The sequence below is a fragment of the Erithacus rubecula genome (assembly GCF_903797595.1).
Source record: "Erithacus rubecula genome assembly, chromosome: 13".
NCBI classification, from domain to species: domain Eukaryota; kingdom Metazoa; phylum Chordata; class Aves; order Passeriformes; family Muscicapidae; genus Erithacus; species Erithacus rubecula.
The window spans coordinates 3,956,122-3,970,509 of NC_136665.1; the positions used below are offsets into that span (position 1 = coordinate 3,956,122).

General features: G+C 48.9%; 1 protein-coding gene across 4 annotated transcripts in view; it reads right to left on the reverse strand.

Annotated features, from left to right (window-relative positions):
- Nucleotides 1–210: 210 nt before the first annotated feature.
- Nucleotides 211–14,388, reverse strand: part of IP6K1 (inositol hexakisphosphate kinase 1) — a 36,281-nt gene continuing 22,103 nt past the window's right edge. For 3 of the 4 annotated variants that reach the window (XM_079317021.1, XM_079317022.1, XM_079317023.1), the window contains 5 exons: nucleotides 8,151–8,497; nucleotides 5,748–5,958; nucleotides 4,976–5,160; nucleotides 3,535–3,710; nucleotides 211–2,687 (listed from right to left, as the gene is read on the reverse strand). In XM_079317021.1, coding sequence (XP_079173147.1) covers nucleotides 2,190–2,687; nucleotides 3,535–3,710; nucleotides 4,976–5,160; nucleotides 5,748–5,958; nucleotides 8,151–8,373 — 1,293 coding nt within the window. In that variant the 5' untranslated portion in view covers nucleotides 8,374–8,497 and the 3' untranslated portion in view covers nucleotides 211–2,189. The remainder of the gene's footprint in view (nucleotides 2,688–3,534; nucleotides 3,711–4,975; nucleotides 5,161–5,747; nucleotides 5,959–8,150; nucleotides 8,498–14,388) is intronic. The other variant, XM_079317020.1, reaches the window with a different exon arrangement.

Below are 14,388 nucleotides of genomic sequence, written 5' to 3' on the forward strand. Positions count from 1 at the left end.
TCCTACCGCCCTCCCGGGTCTCAGTGCCCGCCCCGCACGCTCCCCCGCCCAACCGGGTCCCACCGCCGTGCGGCCAGTTCGTTACTGCAGCCGCCGGGGCGACCCCGCTGAGAAGAGAGCAGCGGTCACAGCTGCACCGGGCGGGGACGCCCATCCACAACCACATCCCCAAGGCGCATAGGGTGGGAGAGGCAGGCACGGCACACGGCGGACAAAAACAGATCCTTTAATGGTTTTTGGTTCTCTGTGAAGCACAAACAGGGTGGTTATTAATGTAAAAACAAACGGGGCCAAGGCTATGTACAAGCTGTGGAATCCCACCGCGGTGGTCCGAAGGGGGAGGCGGCTCCCACTGAGCACGGGCAGCGTGGCCCCTCCGTCACGGCCCAGGGAGGTGGGAAAGGGAAGGAATGAGCGCGGGGGGACAGCAAGGGGCTCTCCTAAAGGTGCGGCCTGACCCGCCCTAGCACAGCCCGCGGGGACAAGGACATGCAGAGGTGGGCAGCAATGGGCCAGGCTGGGGCAGGGCCAGGGAATAATACGGCTGTCGTGGGTACCTACACCCCAGCACCCAGCCAGCCTCGCTGCCTCCTGCAAACCTGCTCCCTGAAAATCCTGTGAGTCCTGGCAAGGTAGGGACCCACAGAAGCAATGAAATAACCCAGTGCAGGACAGCATGCCATGGATAAAGGTCCTTGTCCAATGGATAGGAGGGGAGTAGTGGCTTGGGCAAGTTTTGAGGAGCTGGGAGACAGGCAGAAAAAGTGGGCAGCCCTCCTGTCCCCATCCACACCAGTGGCACAGACCTGTGGCTGCTGGGGCAGCCCGTTTTCTGAACGGCCTCTGCGCACATGGAGTCGGCACACATGCGACATGCGAGTATTCCCCAAAGGAGCTTTCCTGAAGTAATTAAAAAACCCCAACCCTGGCCTTGTGGGTACACAGGGTAATGGTAACGCCATAGAACAACTCAGTGAGAGCAGAAGGGAGCAGCCAGGCCCCAGCACAGAAACAGGAGCTGAGGTGGAGCGGGGTCGGTCTGGTACCACCAGGCCACAGTATCAAATGTTAATTCCTCATCAAAGGAGGCTGGGGGACATTGATTTTGGGAGACACTGACTCCATGAAGCAAAGCTGAACAGTCAAGACAGTGGCACTCACTGCTCAGCTAGGTCACTCTCACCTGACCCCTGGAGACCCTCAGGGAGGAGACAGGGAACAGCCCTGAGCCTCAGCCTCCCCTTCCACCACCCCCAGACCTGTTGGAAGAGCAGGGCCTGGGAGCAGAGGATCCCCAGGGGAAGAGGGCAGCTTTGTGCTGGAGGGACAGAATCTGTACTTTACAGGAGGGGAAGGGTTGAAATGGTCCAAAATGCCCCACTGCACAGCTGGGGTCATGTTAACTGCTACAGGTACTATTGCTAGCCCATGAGCTGAGTGCTTGCAAGTCAATGGTCCAGAGCAGAGCCCTGTGCCTGCCCATGCCATGCCATCAGGGAGTGAGCAGACACCAGGCTCAAGCACAGCTCCACGTGTGTGGCATTCCTTCCAGGCCACAGCTCTGCCAAGGACTGCATTTGGTCATTTCATGTCTGTGTTTGGGGTGGCTACTCACAGTGCCCAAACATCAGAAAAAGGCAGCATCAAAAGCAAAGCCCCATCAGCAAAACCCAGAGCAGAGCCAGCGACACCAAACACAGGGACCAGCACCTGACTTCTGACCGGTGGCCCCACAGACTCTGCCAACCGTCAGGCGAGCGCCCTTTCCAAATAACTCAGGAGAAATTCATAGAGGAAGCTCCTGAGGCAGGAGGCTCCTCACACCAGAGCTCCAGCCTGTCAGGAGCCCTGGGCTCTCCTGCTTTCTCTTCCCTATGTCCAGGTCCTCCCTCCAGAACGTGACGAGCGAAGAACCAGGATACCTGACACCCAGCAGGCATCTACAGAGCCTCCTCCAGGAGGCAGGGCAAGTGCGGTCAGAACCATCTGGCACCATCAGTGCCAGCTCCTGGTCAGCATGAGGAGTTCTTCCATCCTGCCTCATCTCAGCTCTTCTATCCAAGTACATTTAAAAAACAGTGGAGCGATACAGTTGTTTAAAACCAAGTGTGTCTGTGTTTTTCCTGTGGTAGTGGGTAATCTTGTCTGCTCCTGCCACCAGGACAAGAATAAGAGGCCGCAGCCCAGGGCTACTGGTTTTCCTCCCGCATCTGTTCCATGATGTTGATGAGGCTTTCCAGCCCGAACACGTAGCCCATGTCGGGCCCGTCGTGCACGGTGGGGTCGTCGCGGAAGCCTTTGAAGGTGCTGTGTGCAAAGTCAATCATGCGCACGTCCACCTTGGGCTGTGCCGAGCCGGGCTCCGAGCCGCCGCCGTCCTGGAGGCTCTCGGGGCCGGGGCCCTTCAGGCGCGCCTCCGGCCGCCGCTCCGCCAGCGGCCCCGCCCGGCTGTCCTTGCCGTCGTAGATGATCAGCAGGGAGCTGGAGTAGAAGCGGTAGGAGGCCTGTCTCTCCAAAACCGCCTTCAGGCTGCGCAGTTTGGCCAGCACAGGCTCAAAGAGGTCCTTGCGCAGCTCGATGCCGTTGTGCAGATACTGGTAGAGGGCGTTGCGGAAGCCTTCGATGGAAAGCCCGCGCCCATAGTATTTATTCCTGCATAAGTAATGCCCTGTGTCCAGCTGATAGACCTGGAACACCAAAGAAAATGCACATCAAGTGGGAGCCACAGGCTAAGGCCATGCAGAGAGTCCTGAGCTGTCCTGCACTGACAGGCCAGGGGGAACTCATCCTACCCCCATTATGACTGGGTGGGAGCAAGACACAGCTCTGCCTGTTCCCTGAATCCCAGAGCAGCTCATGAGTGCAATCCAGGGCCATACTCTCAATGCCTGAGCACTAGTCCTCTTTCAGGACACTCAAAAGGGGCTCATCAGTTCCAATGCCTCAAAAGGCATGACACAACTGACTTCAAGAGCTAAAAAGACAAGTCTTACAGTAACTCAGACAATCCTCTGGCAGCAGGAGCTGCCGACACCTATTGCCATTACATGGCAAGTGATTAATGAGGAGCCCTCATTTTTTCAGAGTCTGTGGGCAGAGATCTGGGTTACAAGATCTGTTTCCTTTGGCAGGTGGGGAAAGGAGCGAATATTGCACAGCATCAAACCCTTGTGCACAAGGCGCAGGCACAGCAAAGCAACTTTTTAACAATCAGTGCAGTAGAGAAGGAAATCTTAAGACACCTCCATTCCCAGGCACTGTGATTCTGGCTGAACACTAAGCCACAAAAACAATTTTATTAGAAAATCCCATAATGGGCGGTGAACAAAAGAGCTCTGGACAAAGCAGACCATCTCAGGAGAAGCAGGCTCCTTTGGTTTAGGCTTAGAAATCAAGACAAAAATAGTATGAATGCTAGTTTATGTACCTACCTGCATTGGGAGGTTAAAATTCAGTGCTCAGCAGGAATGCTAACTGGGAGGTCTAATGGAGCTGTGAAAAGGAAGGTGCATCTGCAGCCTGGGGGATCCCTACCTGCATCCCACACACACGCACACCCAAGGTGGCAGAAGTGCTCTGTTCACACTTCTTCATCTGCCGAGCAGCCTTCTCCTCAGAGGCATCATCTCCGTGCTGTCTGGTCCCCATCTTCAGATCAAGCACACAGGGAAGCTTGAAGTGATGCACCACATTCTCCAGCAACAGGAACTCTGGGATATGTGTCAAGGAGAGCTCACCCACCAGAGACACCCCAGGGCCACCACAGACAGGGACTTGGGCCAGCAGGAGGTAGGGCTGGGCAACAAACAAACAGGAACCAAAGAATAGACAAGACAAACATCTTGGTGAGTTGAAGAAAAGGACAAAACCCAAAAAGTAGACCCAGGCTTTGACAGCTGATAGAAAGAAACAGCCTAGAAAGTGGAACAGCCAACAGCAGGAAGGTCACATGCAGCTGGACTGAAAATTCAGAGGGGAAACTGAAAAGCAAAATACCAGTAGGAATTGCTGATCCGTTAAGAGAGAGCGTAAAATCTAATCAAATTAGCTATTTGACCTTATGGATAAACAATACAAAGCCCACAGACTGAAAACTCAAGGGTCAAGTAATGGCAAAGTTGGCATGTCCAGAACAGCAGCACTGCCCAACACACAAGGGGGAACTGGGGAGGTGACAAAGCCAGGAAACAGAACAGTAACAGGAGATCTGTCACCAGCACACAATGGGCAAGCCCCTGCACTGGGGCACCACACTGAGAACACACCCGAGGCACTCTGTACAGCAACTTGTTCCAAAAGGGGAAAAAACACCCCAAAAGTTTGCCCTAAAGGGTCTCACAGGGCACAGATCAACATATAAACATGGAAATGGCAAACAGAGAACAGCTGAAATAAATGTGCAAGAGAGAAACTGTGTTTGGTTTAGAAAGAGGAACTTCATAAAAATAAGGAAGTGTGCTTAAAAAGGAGAGGGCAGCCAAAGAGAATGATTTCTCTGCAAGTGATGCAAGCTATTTAAAAATAAAAGCTGGAGTCTCCAAGCACACATTTCAGAATTGGAGGAGGAAGCCCAAGCCGTTAGAATGATGAAGAACACAGCTATTAAAAGTAAGTTTGTTTCTATGTGAGGAAAACAGAATCCAGGTGAAAGAAAATAACCCTACAAGCTGGCAAATTCAGCAAAGGCAAGAGGAGCCATTTGTGAAGGCACAGAAAACAAACCCATCTTCAACCATATCAAGAAGTCAGTCAGACTGCCTGGAGGTGGAACGAGATCTTTAGATTTCCTTCCAATCCAAACCATTCTATGATTCATTAGTGTCACAGTATGGGAAGCAGGAAGGAACAGCAAAAGGAACATGTAACAACTGTGGTTGAGGACAGACATGCCACAGGAAATCCAGGCCTGGCTGCCTCAGGCACAAAGGGGAAAGGGGCAGGGCAGCAGCACCTGAGAGTGTTTCCCAAAGGATACTGTACAGCTTGCGGTCCTTGGACTCGGAGCGCATGCGGCTCAGCTGCTGCTTGTGGCAGCGCAGGCTCCAGGGGTTGTAGCTGATCTTCTCGGAGCTCAGGCCGCTGTTCCCATCCAACATCTGAAATGGAACATCTGAGTGGATGTGCAAGTCCACCCTGGGACTCTTCATTTCCTGGATGCTGCTGGTGTAAAGACAAAACAAATCTGCCTGTTAGAATCCATCAGTTCTTCACATACTTACAACTGACACACCCTCCCCTGGCACACAACCATCTCCTGCTTCTTCTCCTGCTGCACACAGTGCAAATCTTCTTAAAAGCAAATCCTCACCAATATCCTGGGCTGTGGCCCCATGCTCTAGGATCTGGTCTATCTAATATCTTTGCTAATAGAGCAAACAGGATCACTTGTTCCTCTGGAAGCTCTGGCTGGGTGAGGAGGTAGAGGACCCATATTCAAAATATCCCGGGAATAAACCCCTGGGTTAATAACCAAGTGGACCAAAGAGTGTTCAAATCTGCTCTGTATGCTTTGGTTCTATATCCGATACACTACCAACAGTTATCCTACATCAGAAGCATTTCATGTGGATGAATTGGTCCTGAACCCAGCAAAATTCCTGACACAGTCTACAGTGCCAAAATGTGCTGGACTAGCAAGTGCACAACAGCCTGGCCACCTTAAGGAATTGCAAAACATCCTCAACCAAAGGAATAAGGAAGAGAGATCTGCCATTATTTGTGCTGTCACTGGGCCCTCCAAGTTTTACCTTTCAGTGCTGTCACTGGCCAGGCCAGGCTTCTCCTCCTTGTGCTCGGTGCCGCTGCTTGACCTGTGAAGGCTCCGGCGCGAGTGCTTGCGCCGCGGCTGGTCCCTCTCTGGCAGATCATCCTGCTCCACAGCCTCGTTCTCCACATAGGGATAGGCCACCAGGTTAATGTAGCCATCGCTGTCTCCCTCAAAACAGACAGATACCACACCTGCCAGAGAGAAGTAACACGTCAATTCTCCTTGAGCAGGGAATACACAACCATTATCAACCAAATGTTCTGTAGGAGAGAGGAAAATGTAGCTCACAGAGAAGCAAAGCAAACCCAGAGCAATGAAAGAGGGGGAAGCTCTGCCACCGCAGGAAATAAGGACAAAAGTGCAGCTGGTAGGCTGAGGGTGTGATTTATTTCCTTCCTTCAGTCTTGCAGCAAATGTCGTCAAACTGGAGAGAGTCAAGTACAGTCTGCCAAGATGCTGAGGGGAGCAAAGCAAGTGAAATATCTGGTTAGTTTGGATAAGTACTTATGTCCTGCAAAAGCATTCCTGATGCTGACAGGGACATCACTGGCCAAGCAGGACTGTTCTTTCTCTGCTAAAGGAGCTTTCCAGCATCAGAGCCATGAAGTACAGAGCCCTGAGGCTCAGGTGACACCTGGTACTCTTTATCATGAGTCAGCAAGTCTCACAAAAAAGGGACCTGCAAGAGCCCAGGGCTTCCTAGCAATAAAAACAGGTGTCCCTGGAAGCATAACTACCTCTGCCAAGTGCAGGCAAGGAGGACCATGTGTCCTGTCCAGTTTTACCTTCTGAAGGCTCCCAGAAAGTACCATAGTCCAAGGGAAGTTACAGATCTTCCACAGCACACACTCAGAATGTATCTGGCCAGCCACAGAGCAGGACACTGACACTTCCAGTAAGGGCTGACATCTCCATTTCTGAGACTGCCCCAGCCATGAAAATGAGGCCATCAGCCCATCTCCTGATGTGCAATGACAAAATGTTTCATTAGGTTGTCACTAGTATTGACTAGCTGCCAGGAGTTTCAAATGACAGATGCACTGAATCAAATGATTCATTACAAATGTGAGGAAACCTTGCCCTGCTCAGCTGATGCTGTTCTCATCCTTCTTTCCTCCTTATCTGCACAGGACAATGTTAACAAAGTTCAGGTGGCTCAAACACATCTCCAGAATGTCACTACATAAATGCTACTCCAAGTGCTGCCCAGACGTGCTCAAAGATTATCTCTGTGAAGTCTTACAGGAACATCCAAGTGCTCAGACACAAAATATCAAATCCAGTGTTCCTCTCCCCCCAGAAGAGTAGGAATGATTTCTGGGACTATCAGGAAACTGCACAGGATGAAATCTCACACTGCAATGGAAATGCACATCCCATGCCATTTAGGTACCAGGAAGTACCTGATCTCAAGAAGACAAGTGCCCATCTGGACTATCAGCTTCATCAGTTTTAAAACAAGGAAAAACTCAGATGGTAGATACTATAGGAACTACACAGGCTTCAGTGGGATTTCTGATGGGACACTAGAGCACTGTGTGACCCCAGAATGGCTGGAGGGTAAGAGAGGAGCCATCTGTTGCACACTGTACCCCTCACTCACGACCACCTGTATGCAGACACCAGGAGGGAAGCTGACACTGCTTTGAGACAGGCTGCAACCAGAAGCAAAGGCAGGACCCTGAACAGATGGTGGTCACAGCTGTCCCTAAAGCACCACCCTCCCAGTGCCAGGTAGAGACAAAGCAGCAGAGGCAACAGCCACACTGAGCCCCACAAAAGGCTACCTGACCACATCACCATGCTGAACATAAACACACAGAGCTGGAAGCCTATCAAGCTTCTCAAAGACACAGCTGAGCTGCCAACCTCCTATAATGACACAGGCACTGGAAAATTCCACTCCTTCAAAGCAGCTGGGGACAAGGTTGCACCTCAGCACTGGAAAGCTTCCTGCTTCAGCAGCTTGCTGCTATGGGTCCATAAAAGAGATGGGATGAGGAAGCAATAAATTATGGAACTGGAACGTGCAAATGTTCAGTCAATGATCTGGCTTCATTAGCTCAAGGTCAAGACTGTAATTGACAATAACTCGGTAATAAAACTGCTTCAGTTACACATCCATAACCTTAAACTTTGGACTACAACTGTCACACTGCATTCTCTATCTAGAAAGAAATATTCAATTCAGTGTGCCTACAATAAAATAATTAAAAAAAAATTATAATAAAAAGGCAACTTCCTCCTTTCCAAGTGCTGCTATCAAATTGCCAGCCCACAAAAGGGAGTTTAAAAAAAAAAGCAAAATGACATCAAAAGACAGCAAGACAGCTGCAGGAAAATGGAAGGGCAATTTCTTGAAGTGCATTCTGGAATGCCTCACCTTTGTACTCAGGTGTGAACTCCTTCATTTCTGGGGGCAGGGACTCGTAGAAGCGCTGCTCCCTGGTGATGAGGGGCTTGCAGACAGTGTGGTCGTCGTAGCGCATCATGCTGCTGTGCCCGCCCACCTGGTGAATGAAAGGCTCCAGCAGGACCCCCCGGGCTCCAGATCGAGTGGCATTCTTGCCATACTTGCCCACTTCCATGGTTTGACAAACACACATTGCGTTGGGCACTTGTTGCACTCTTGGAGCATGGGGAGAGCCACATGGGCTGGGAGGGGTAGCTCAGCAGCAGTCAGGCAGCCACAGGGGGGGGAATCCTGGCAATTTGCTTCCTCACAGTGATCTGGAAAAGCAAAAGGGATTCCTGTTAGTAAAGGACCACTTACACCCACTCCTTGTTAGCTTGGAGAAGTTTATGCTATTTATTTATATCCATATCCTCTTCCGTTTTCTGTTTACACCCTGCTTGTTCCAGCATGCTCCTCACCACCTTTTTAATCCTACAGGTAAACACAAACTAATTTGGAGGCAGTCCTATCTAGAGCTCCAATAGGATTGACAGCAGACAAGGAAAGGAGGAGATATGGCTATTTTGAGCCTCTCATCTTTAGAAAACATTATTTGCTTCCCTGTTCATTTTATTAGTAAGGCAATGGAGCAGACTGTGAGCTATAGCCCACACCTGCCTATCACTAATAGTGACTGACACAAGCAGTACAAACATTTCCAGAATCTGAATTCCCCTCCTTGAGCCTCTGAATTTTTAACATCCAAATGACTAAATAATTCTTGTTCACCTGCTACTATCACACTGTTTCCTCACTTCTCTTCAGGCACTGAAAGACACAGAGTATGACAGTCATTCTGTCACTGCATATGTGCTGGAACTGAATGGATTCTGCTCAGATTCTCTCCTTTATTACTCTCACCCTTTCAGAAGTTTTCTAATGCTTTCACAGCACCTATATGCACAACAAGGCCCTGATCTCTGGAGGTAAGCAAGATATACCAGTAAATCCAAATGAGATTACAAGTGCTTTAGAGAAGCAGATGCTCTTTTAATATTTGCAGAGTGCCCACAAGATGATTGAAAAGTAAAGCTGCCCAAATTCTATCCAGATGACTTGCCCTTTCCAGCTTAGATCACAGATGCTTGTGAGGCTGCTGGGGAAAATGTCAGAGGATTTCCTCTCAAGGATGAGTTATCCAAATGTTGGTACAAGAACCAAGTGGTGACTACAGTTTCCGAATGCATCGCATTACCAGTTTCTTCACACAGCGACAGCCAAGGGCAGTAATTTAAGAACTGAGGGATCCTGGAAGCCTGAACAAGGGACACAGCCCAGGCTGTTCCTCATCTGGCCACGGGATGTCTCTGCAGCTACACAGCACTGCCAGGCCAGGGCAATTCTGGAACACGAGCTCATCTCCCCCGCACCAATCCAGCCACGTCACAGATGAAGCTCAAGAGATTCAGAAGAAGGGGTGATACTTCAAAACATGTTTAACCCAATGTAACCCAAATTCCTCACCACAGGACAATGTTTCTCTGTCCTTGTCTGCCCACTCCTGCTCGCTTCCTCGCACTGGGGTTTTGGATAGCATGAGTGTACGTATATTTGAGTTGAATCATCTCACTGATCCCATGGAAAACATTTCCTTTTGTGGTTACATGACCACACTGCCACATTCAGTGCAAGGGGAATAATGAGAATATTTAGCTGGCTTTTAAGGCAGGGGCCAGGAAATAGGAGGAAAAAAATCCCACAACACAGATGTTCCCTCTCTGTATCAGTTCACATCAAAGTCCATCTCCCAAACTCACTCAGAGCTTAAGCTGGATCACAAACAAAAACATGCTGGGGATTTCTCTCATCCCTCTTATTTGCTTTATCAATAAGAAGAAATTTCAGCAGCAGACACTCATAGATGCTTTAGTTGCATTTATCACAGTTAATATCCAAGAACAAGCAAGTTACCACCATTGGCAAGAGGTCAGCACTTCACAGATTCCAGACAAATGTTTCACAGACTGAAGTCTCCTCTTCCTCATGCAGCCCTGTCTTGGATTTAAATTTTTACTATGACAATGACATACAGAGGACAAACTTAACTTCATACCTTCCTGTAGTAAACTTTATAGGACAAGAGAAACACAAGAGTTATCTGTGTGACAGTTGTTGTCACACTCAGGAGACATGCACATGATGCTCAGGATTGCAGCCATCCACGGGCTGCTGGGAAATGGCTGTGGCCACCAAGTGTCCTGGGCTCACTGCCCCCAGCACCTCCAGAAAACCCCAAAATGACAAGTTCTGGGACTGCAGGCTCCCTGGGAGGAAGTGACAGCCATAAAACCAAAACATTCTGAGGCTGTAACACAAGAGAAGGAGCTGGGCATCAGGTGGGGACAGAGTCCAAAGTCAGATAAAACTGCTCCCCACATGCACTCTGGAGAAAGTAACAGAGATAGCATTTTCCCACGTTCCAGTGAATGTGAGAAAAAAATACTTTGTGGCAAGCAGCATTTCAATAGCAACATTTGCAAAGAGGACCACTTCCATGGGGCTAGAGAGACATTTTATAGCTCAGATAGGGCTCATTGTTTTTCATGAAGCTAACTCAAAGGGTCATTACTAAACATGGACACTATCCACAAACAAAGACAGAAGAATCCCAGCAGTTTCAAACGAATATAAAGCAGAAAACTATTTGCAGTCCTAATATTACTCATCCTTCATCTGTTAAACAAAGGCATGAGTTCAACTATTTTAGCTGGCTTATAAAATTCAAAGTCCTTCCAATTAAACTGCAAAACACAATGCACAGTCCAAGAAACAGATTGAGGGAGACCACTTCATTTAAGCAGATCCTTTGGTATCCTCCACCACCACTGCAGCTCAAACAGCAGAGAAACTCCTGGGCCAGTTTAGCACCTCTTCCAACAGAATGTCTCTCCTTAACAAGACAAAGTGCCCACTGAGCTGGACTGGGGAGAGGTGGAGGGGTGGGGTTCAGGAGCAGAGTTATCAGCAATGTCTCCTCTGAGGGTGTAACTTCAAGGAGACAGAAAAAATAGCCTTGGGGGGTCACCACACAATGAGAGGTGAGGGCAGGGAGCTGCACTGCCAAGGGTGTGAGAATTACTGCTGAGCACACCGCAGTGCTGATGCCCCACTCTCTATAAACCATCTTGTATGGGAACACTGACAAGGCTTCTCAGTCACTGGTAAAGCTACTTCCCTAAATAAAAAGGGGAACAAACGCTTTAAATTGTTATGTATCACACAGTAAGAACACTGACTGCCCTCAGCAGCTTGCACATCCGTGTTTCCAGCACTGACTCTCTTCAGACTCCAGCCCCAGGCCCTGCCATGCCCAGGGCTGAGGCAGATGGCCACTGACAGCTCTGGAGATGAGCCACAGGCGAGGGATAAATACAGACCTCAACGTCACGATGACACAAGCTGGACTTTCCCTGAACAACCCCAGAGCACTCAGGAGGAGCAAAGCACAAGAATAGAAAATACCAATATAGCAAACGAGAGGTCTACAGCATTTGGTCAATTGGTTTCTGGTGAGCTAGTCTCATTAGCAAAGAAAAGCAGAAGCATCTGTGCTGAAAAAGCAGGGTTATTCCTAGTCATGCTGGATTGGATGAGGTATAAGAAAATCCAAAAGAGAGTTTAAAAAAAAAAAAAAGTGTTTCCCACTGTGCTATGAGATCAACTTCCCAGCACAAAAGAGCACAAAAGCAGACCCTCACGGGTTTGAGACAGGTCTGTCTAGTCAGCAGTAAATGGAGATGAGCCCTGGGACCTGGGCAGAGAACACAACTCCAGGAACCTGCAGCAACACTAAGAATGTAACCAGAAACATTTGGCCTTTGTGGTATCCAGGAAGGTACAAACTTTCCCAGCTTGCTTAAGCACATAGCTTTGAAATCCTGAGCCTTCTCATGCATCTTGTCCAACTTGAACTGCTACCAAATACTCCTTTTTGGACAGGCTACTCTCACCATGACAAGTGTGGCTCGTCAGATTGAGGCCACAAAGTAGAATACAATCTAAACACATGCATCTGAAGTGGAACAGAAATCTTAGGAAAAGTTGCTCAAGAATGCCAGCTGAGAAAGAGAATGGCAACAGTGAGGCTTGGGGAGGAAGTGCAGTGAACAAGGGCTGGGGGAGGACAGTAGCCACTACCAGGCATGCTCCACCCTATGCCATGAGCTGAGCTTCCTTCACCAATCCTCTTTCTTCCTCATCAACAGGGCACATATGCACCAACTGCTGAAGTGCTGACAAGGAAAGAGCCTGATCTACACAAGATAGAGCATGTCTGAACCTAGAGAAAGGGAAATAAAATTAAAATTAAGCTTACAGTACAAGTCATTAGACATACCCTATGTTTCTGGCTCCTAAAGATCTGAAGAAAGACCGTGCTGGTTTTAGCTGGGAGACTTGTCTTCCTTGTAACTTGTATGGGGCTGTGGTTTGGATTTGTGCTGAAAACAATGTTGATAATAGAGATGGTTTTGTTATTGATAAGTATTGGTGAGCAGGACTAACTGAATCAAGTCTTTCTCTGCTTCTGTCACTGCTTCACCAGTGAGGAGGCTGAGGGTGCACAAGAAGCTGGGAGACAACACCTCAACTAGCCCCAGGGATATCCCAGCCCATACGGTGTCAAGCTTAGCACACAGAGCTGGGGAAAGAAAAATGAAGGGGGCGGGGGATGTTTGGAGTGATGGTGTTTGTCTTTCCAAGGCACAGTTACTGTTACGCTTTCCTGGGGACGACTGAACACTTGCCTGCCCATGGGAGTTTCCTTGGGTCACCTTGCTTTACTTTTTTCCTTGCTTCCATGAGTTCACTTCACTTTGCTTGTGCATGCAGTTTTTTTCTTCATCCATTAAACTGTCTTTATCCCAACCCACAAGTTTTGTCACTTTTACCCTTCCAATTCTCTCCCTCATCCCACCAGGAGGGGAGTGAGTAAGTGGCTGTGTGGGGCTGAGTTGCTAGCTGAGGCTAAGCCACAACAGACTATTTGTGCCATACTTCTATCACATTGATCACAAAGCTTCAGCACTTCTGCCAGCAGCCTGCAAGACCAAGAATTTTCTCCTCTTCTTTTCTTAAGAAAGGAGCGGAAACCAAGCTTTTCAGCTTTCTGAAGAAAGAGAGGCTGAGCCATGTAGTTCTAACTCTGGCTGGAATGCTGAAACCACTCACTAAAACCAGTGCTCAGATCTGGGGTTAAACAAGGCTTTTTTTTTCTTAGAGGCAAGATTAGCAAAAATTGGAAAGGTCCTTCTGCTGTCACTGACACATAAAGCATGGCATGCTTTCTGGGAGGGATGAGGTACTGGGAGTCCTTGTTAGGGATTCAGACCCAGAACCACTTTCAGAACCATTTTCTCACACAGGCATACCACAGTGGTAACCTCTCTCTCTCTCCTTTTTTTTTTTTTTTTTTGGTCAACTCTTAGCTCACAGCCATGAACAGGGAAGGCCTGTCACAATCAACAACATATGGAGTAGGTACTCTGTAACATTTTGTGAACACCTGCCATGCAGCTGTCTGTACATGGGGGTAACCCAAGCTGAGGCTCAAATGGCCTCTTCCAGTTCATATTCCTGTCTGGCCTGATGCTGGACAAGCTGGCACTACTGTGATAACATCATGCTGGGGAGCAGTGGAGGATTGCATGTAACAGGGATGATACAATTTCATTTCCCTGCTGCTCTTTTCTCCAGGCTTCCCCTTCCTCACTGGAGAAATGCAGCACATTGGAAGGAGGGCACAGGCTGTCTGGGGACCTGTCAGTCCCTTGTCACTGCTATCTGTGTCACTGCAAAGGCTGCAAGAAGGGCCAGCCCTGGTCTGGTCATCACCACTCTTTCCTCTCCAGTAGGAGGGGAGGATGAGCAAGAGGGAGCTGAGCTGCTGAATCCTCCTGCTGCATCTTGCACAAATACACCCTGCCTTGGTAGAAAAGGGCACCTTCCTTCTCTGTTCCAAAGCACTGGCTGCAATCCAAGCCTGAGAGTTTCCACAGCAGCAAGATCTGACAGAATATGTACAACAAAAGGTTGCTTTATCGGTACCAGCCCAGAAGACTTTTTTCCAAGCCTGTGCCTAAGACAGCAGGGTCATCCAATATCAGCTTTGCATTTTATGGGGGAGATGAGATTATGACACATGCTTTCTAGAGAAGGGCTTAGGGAA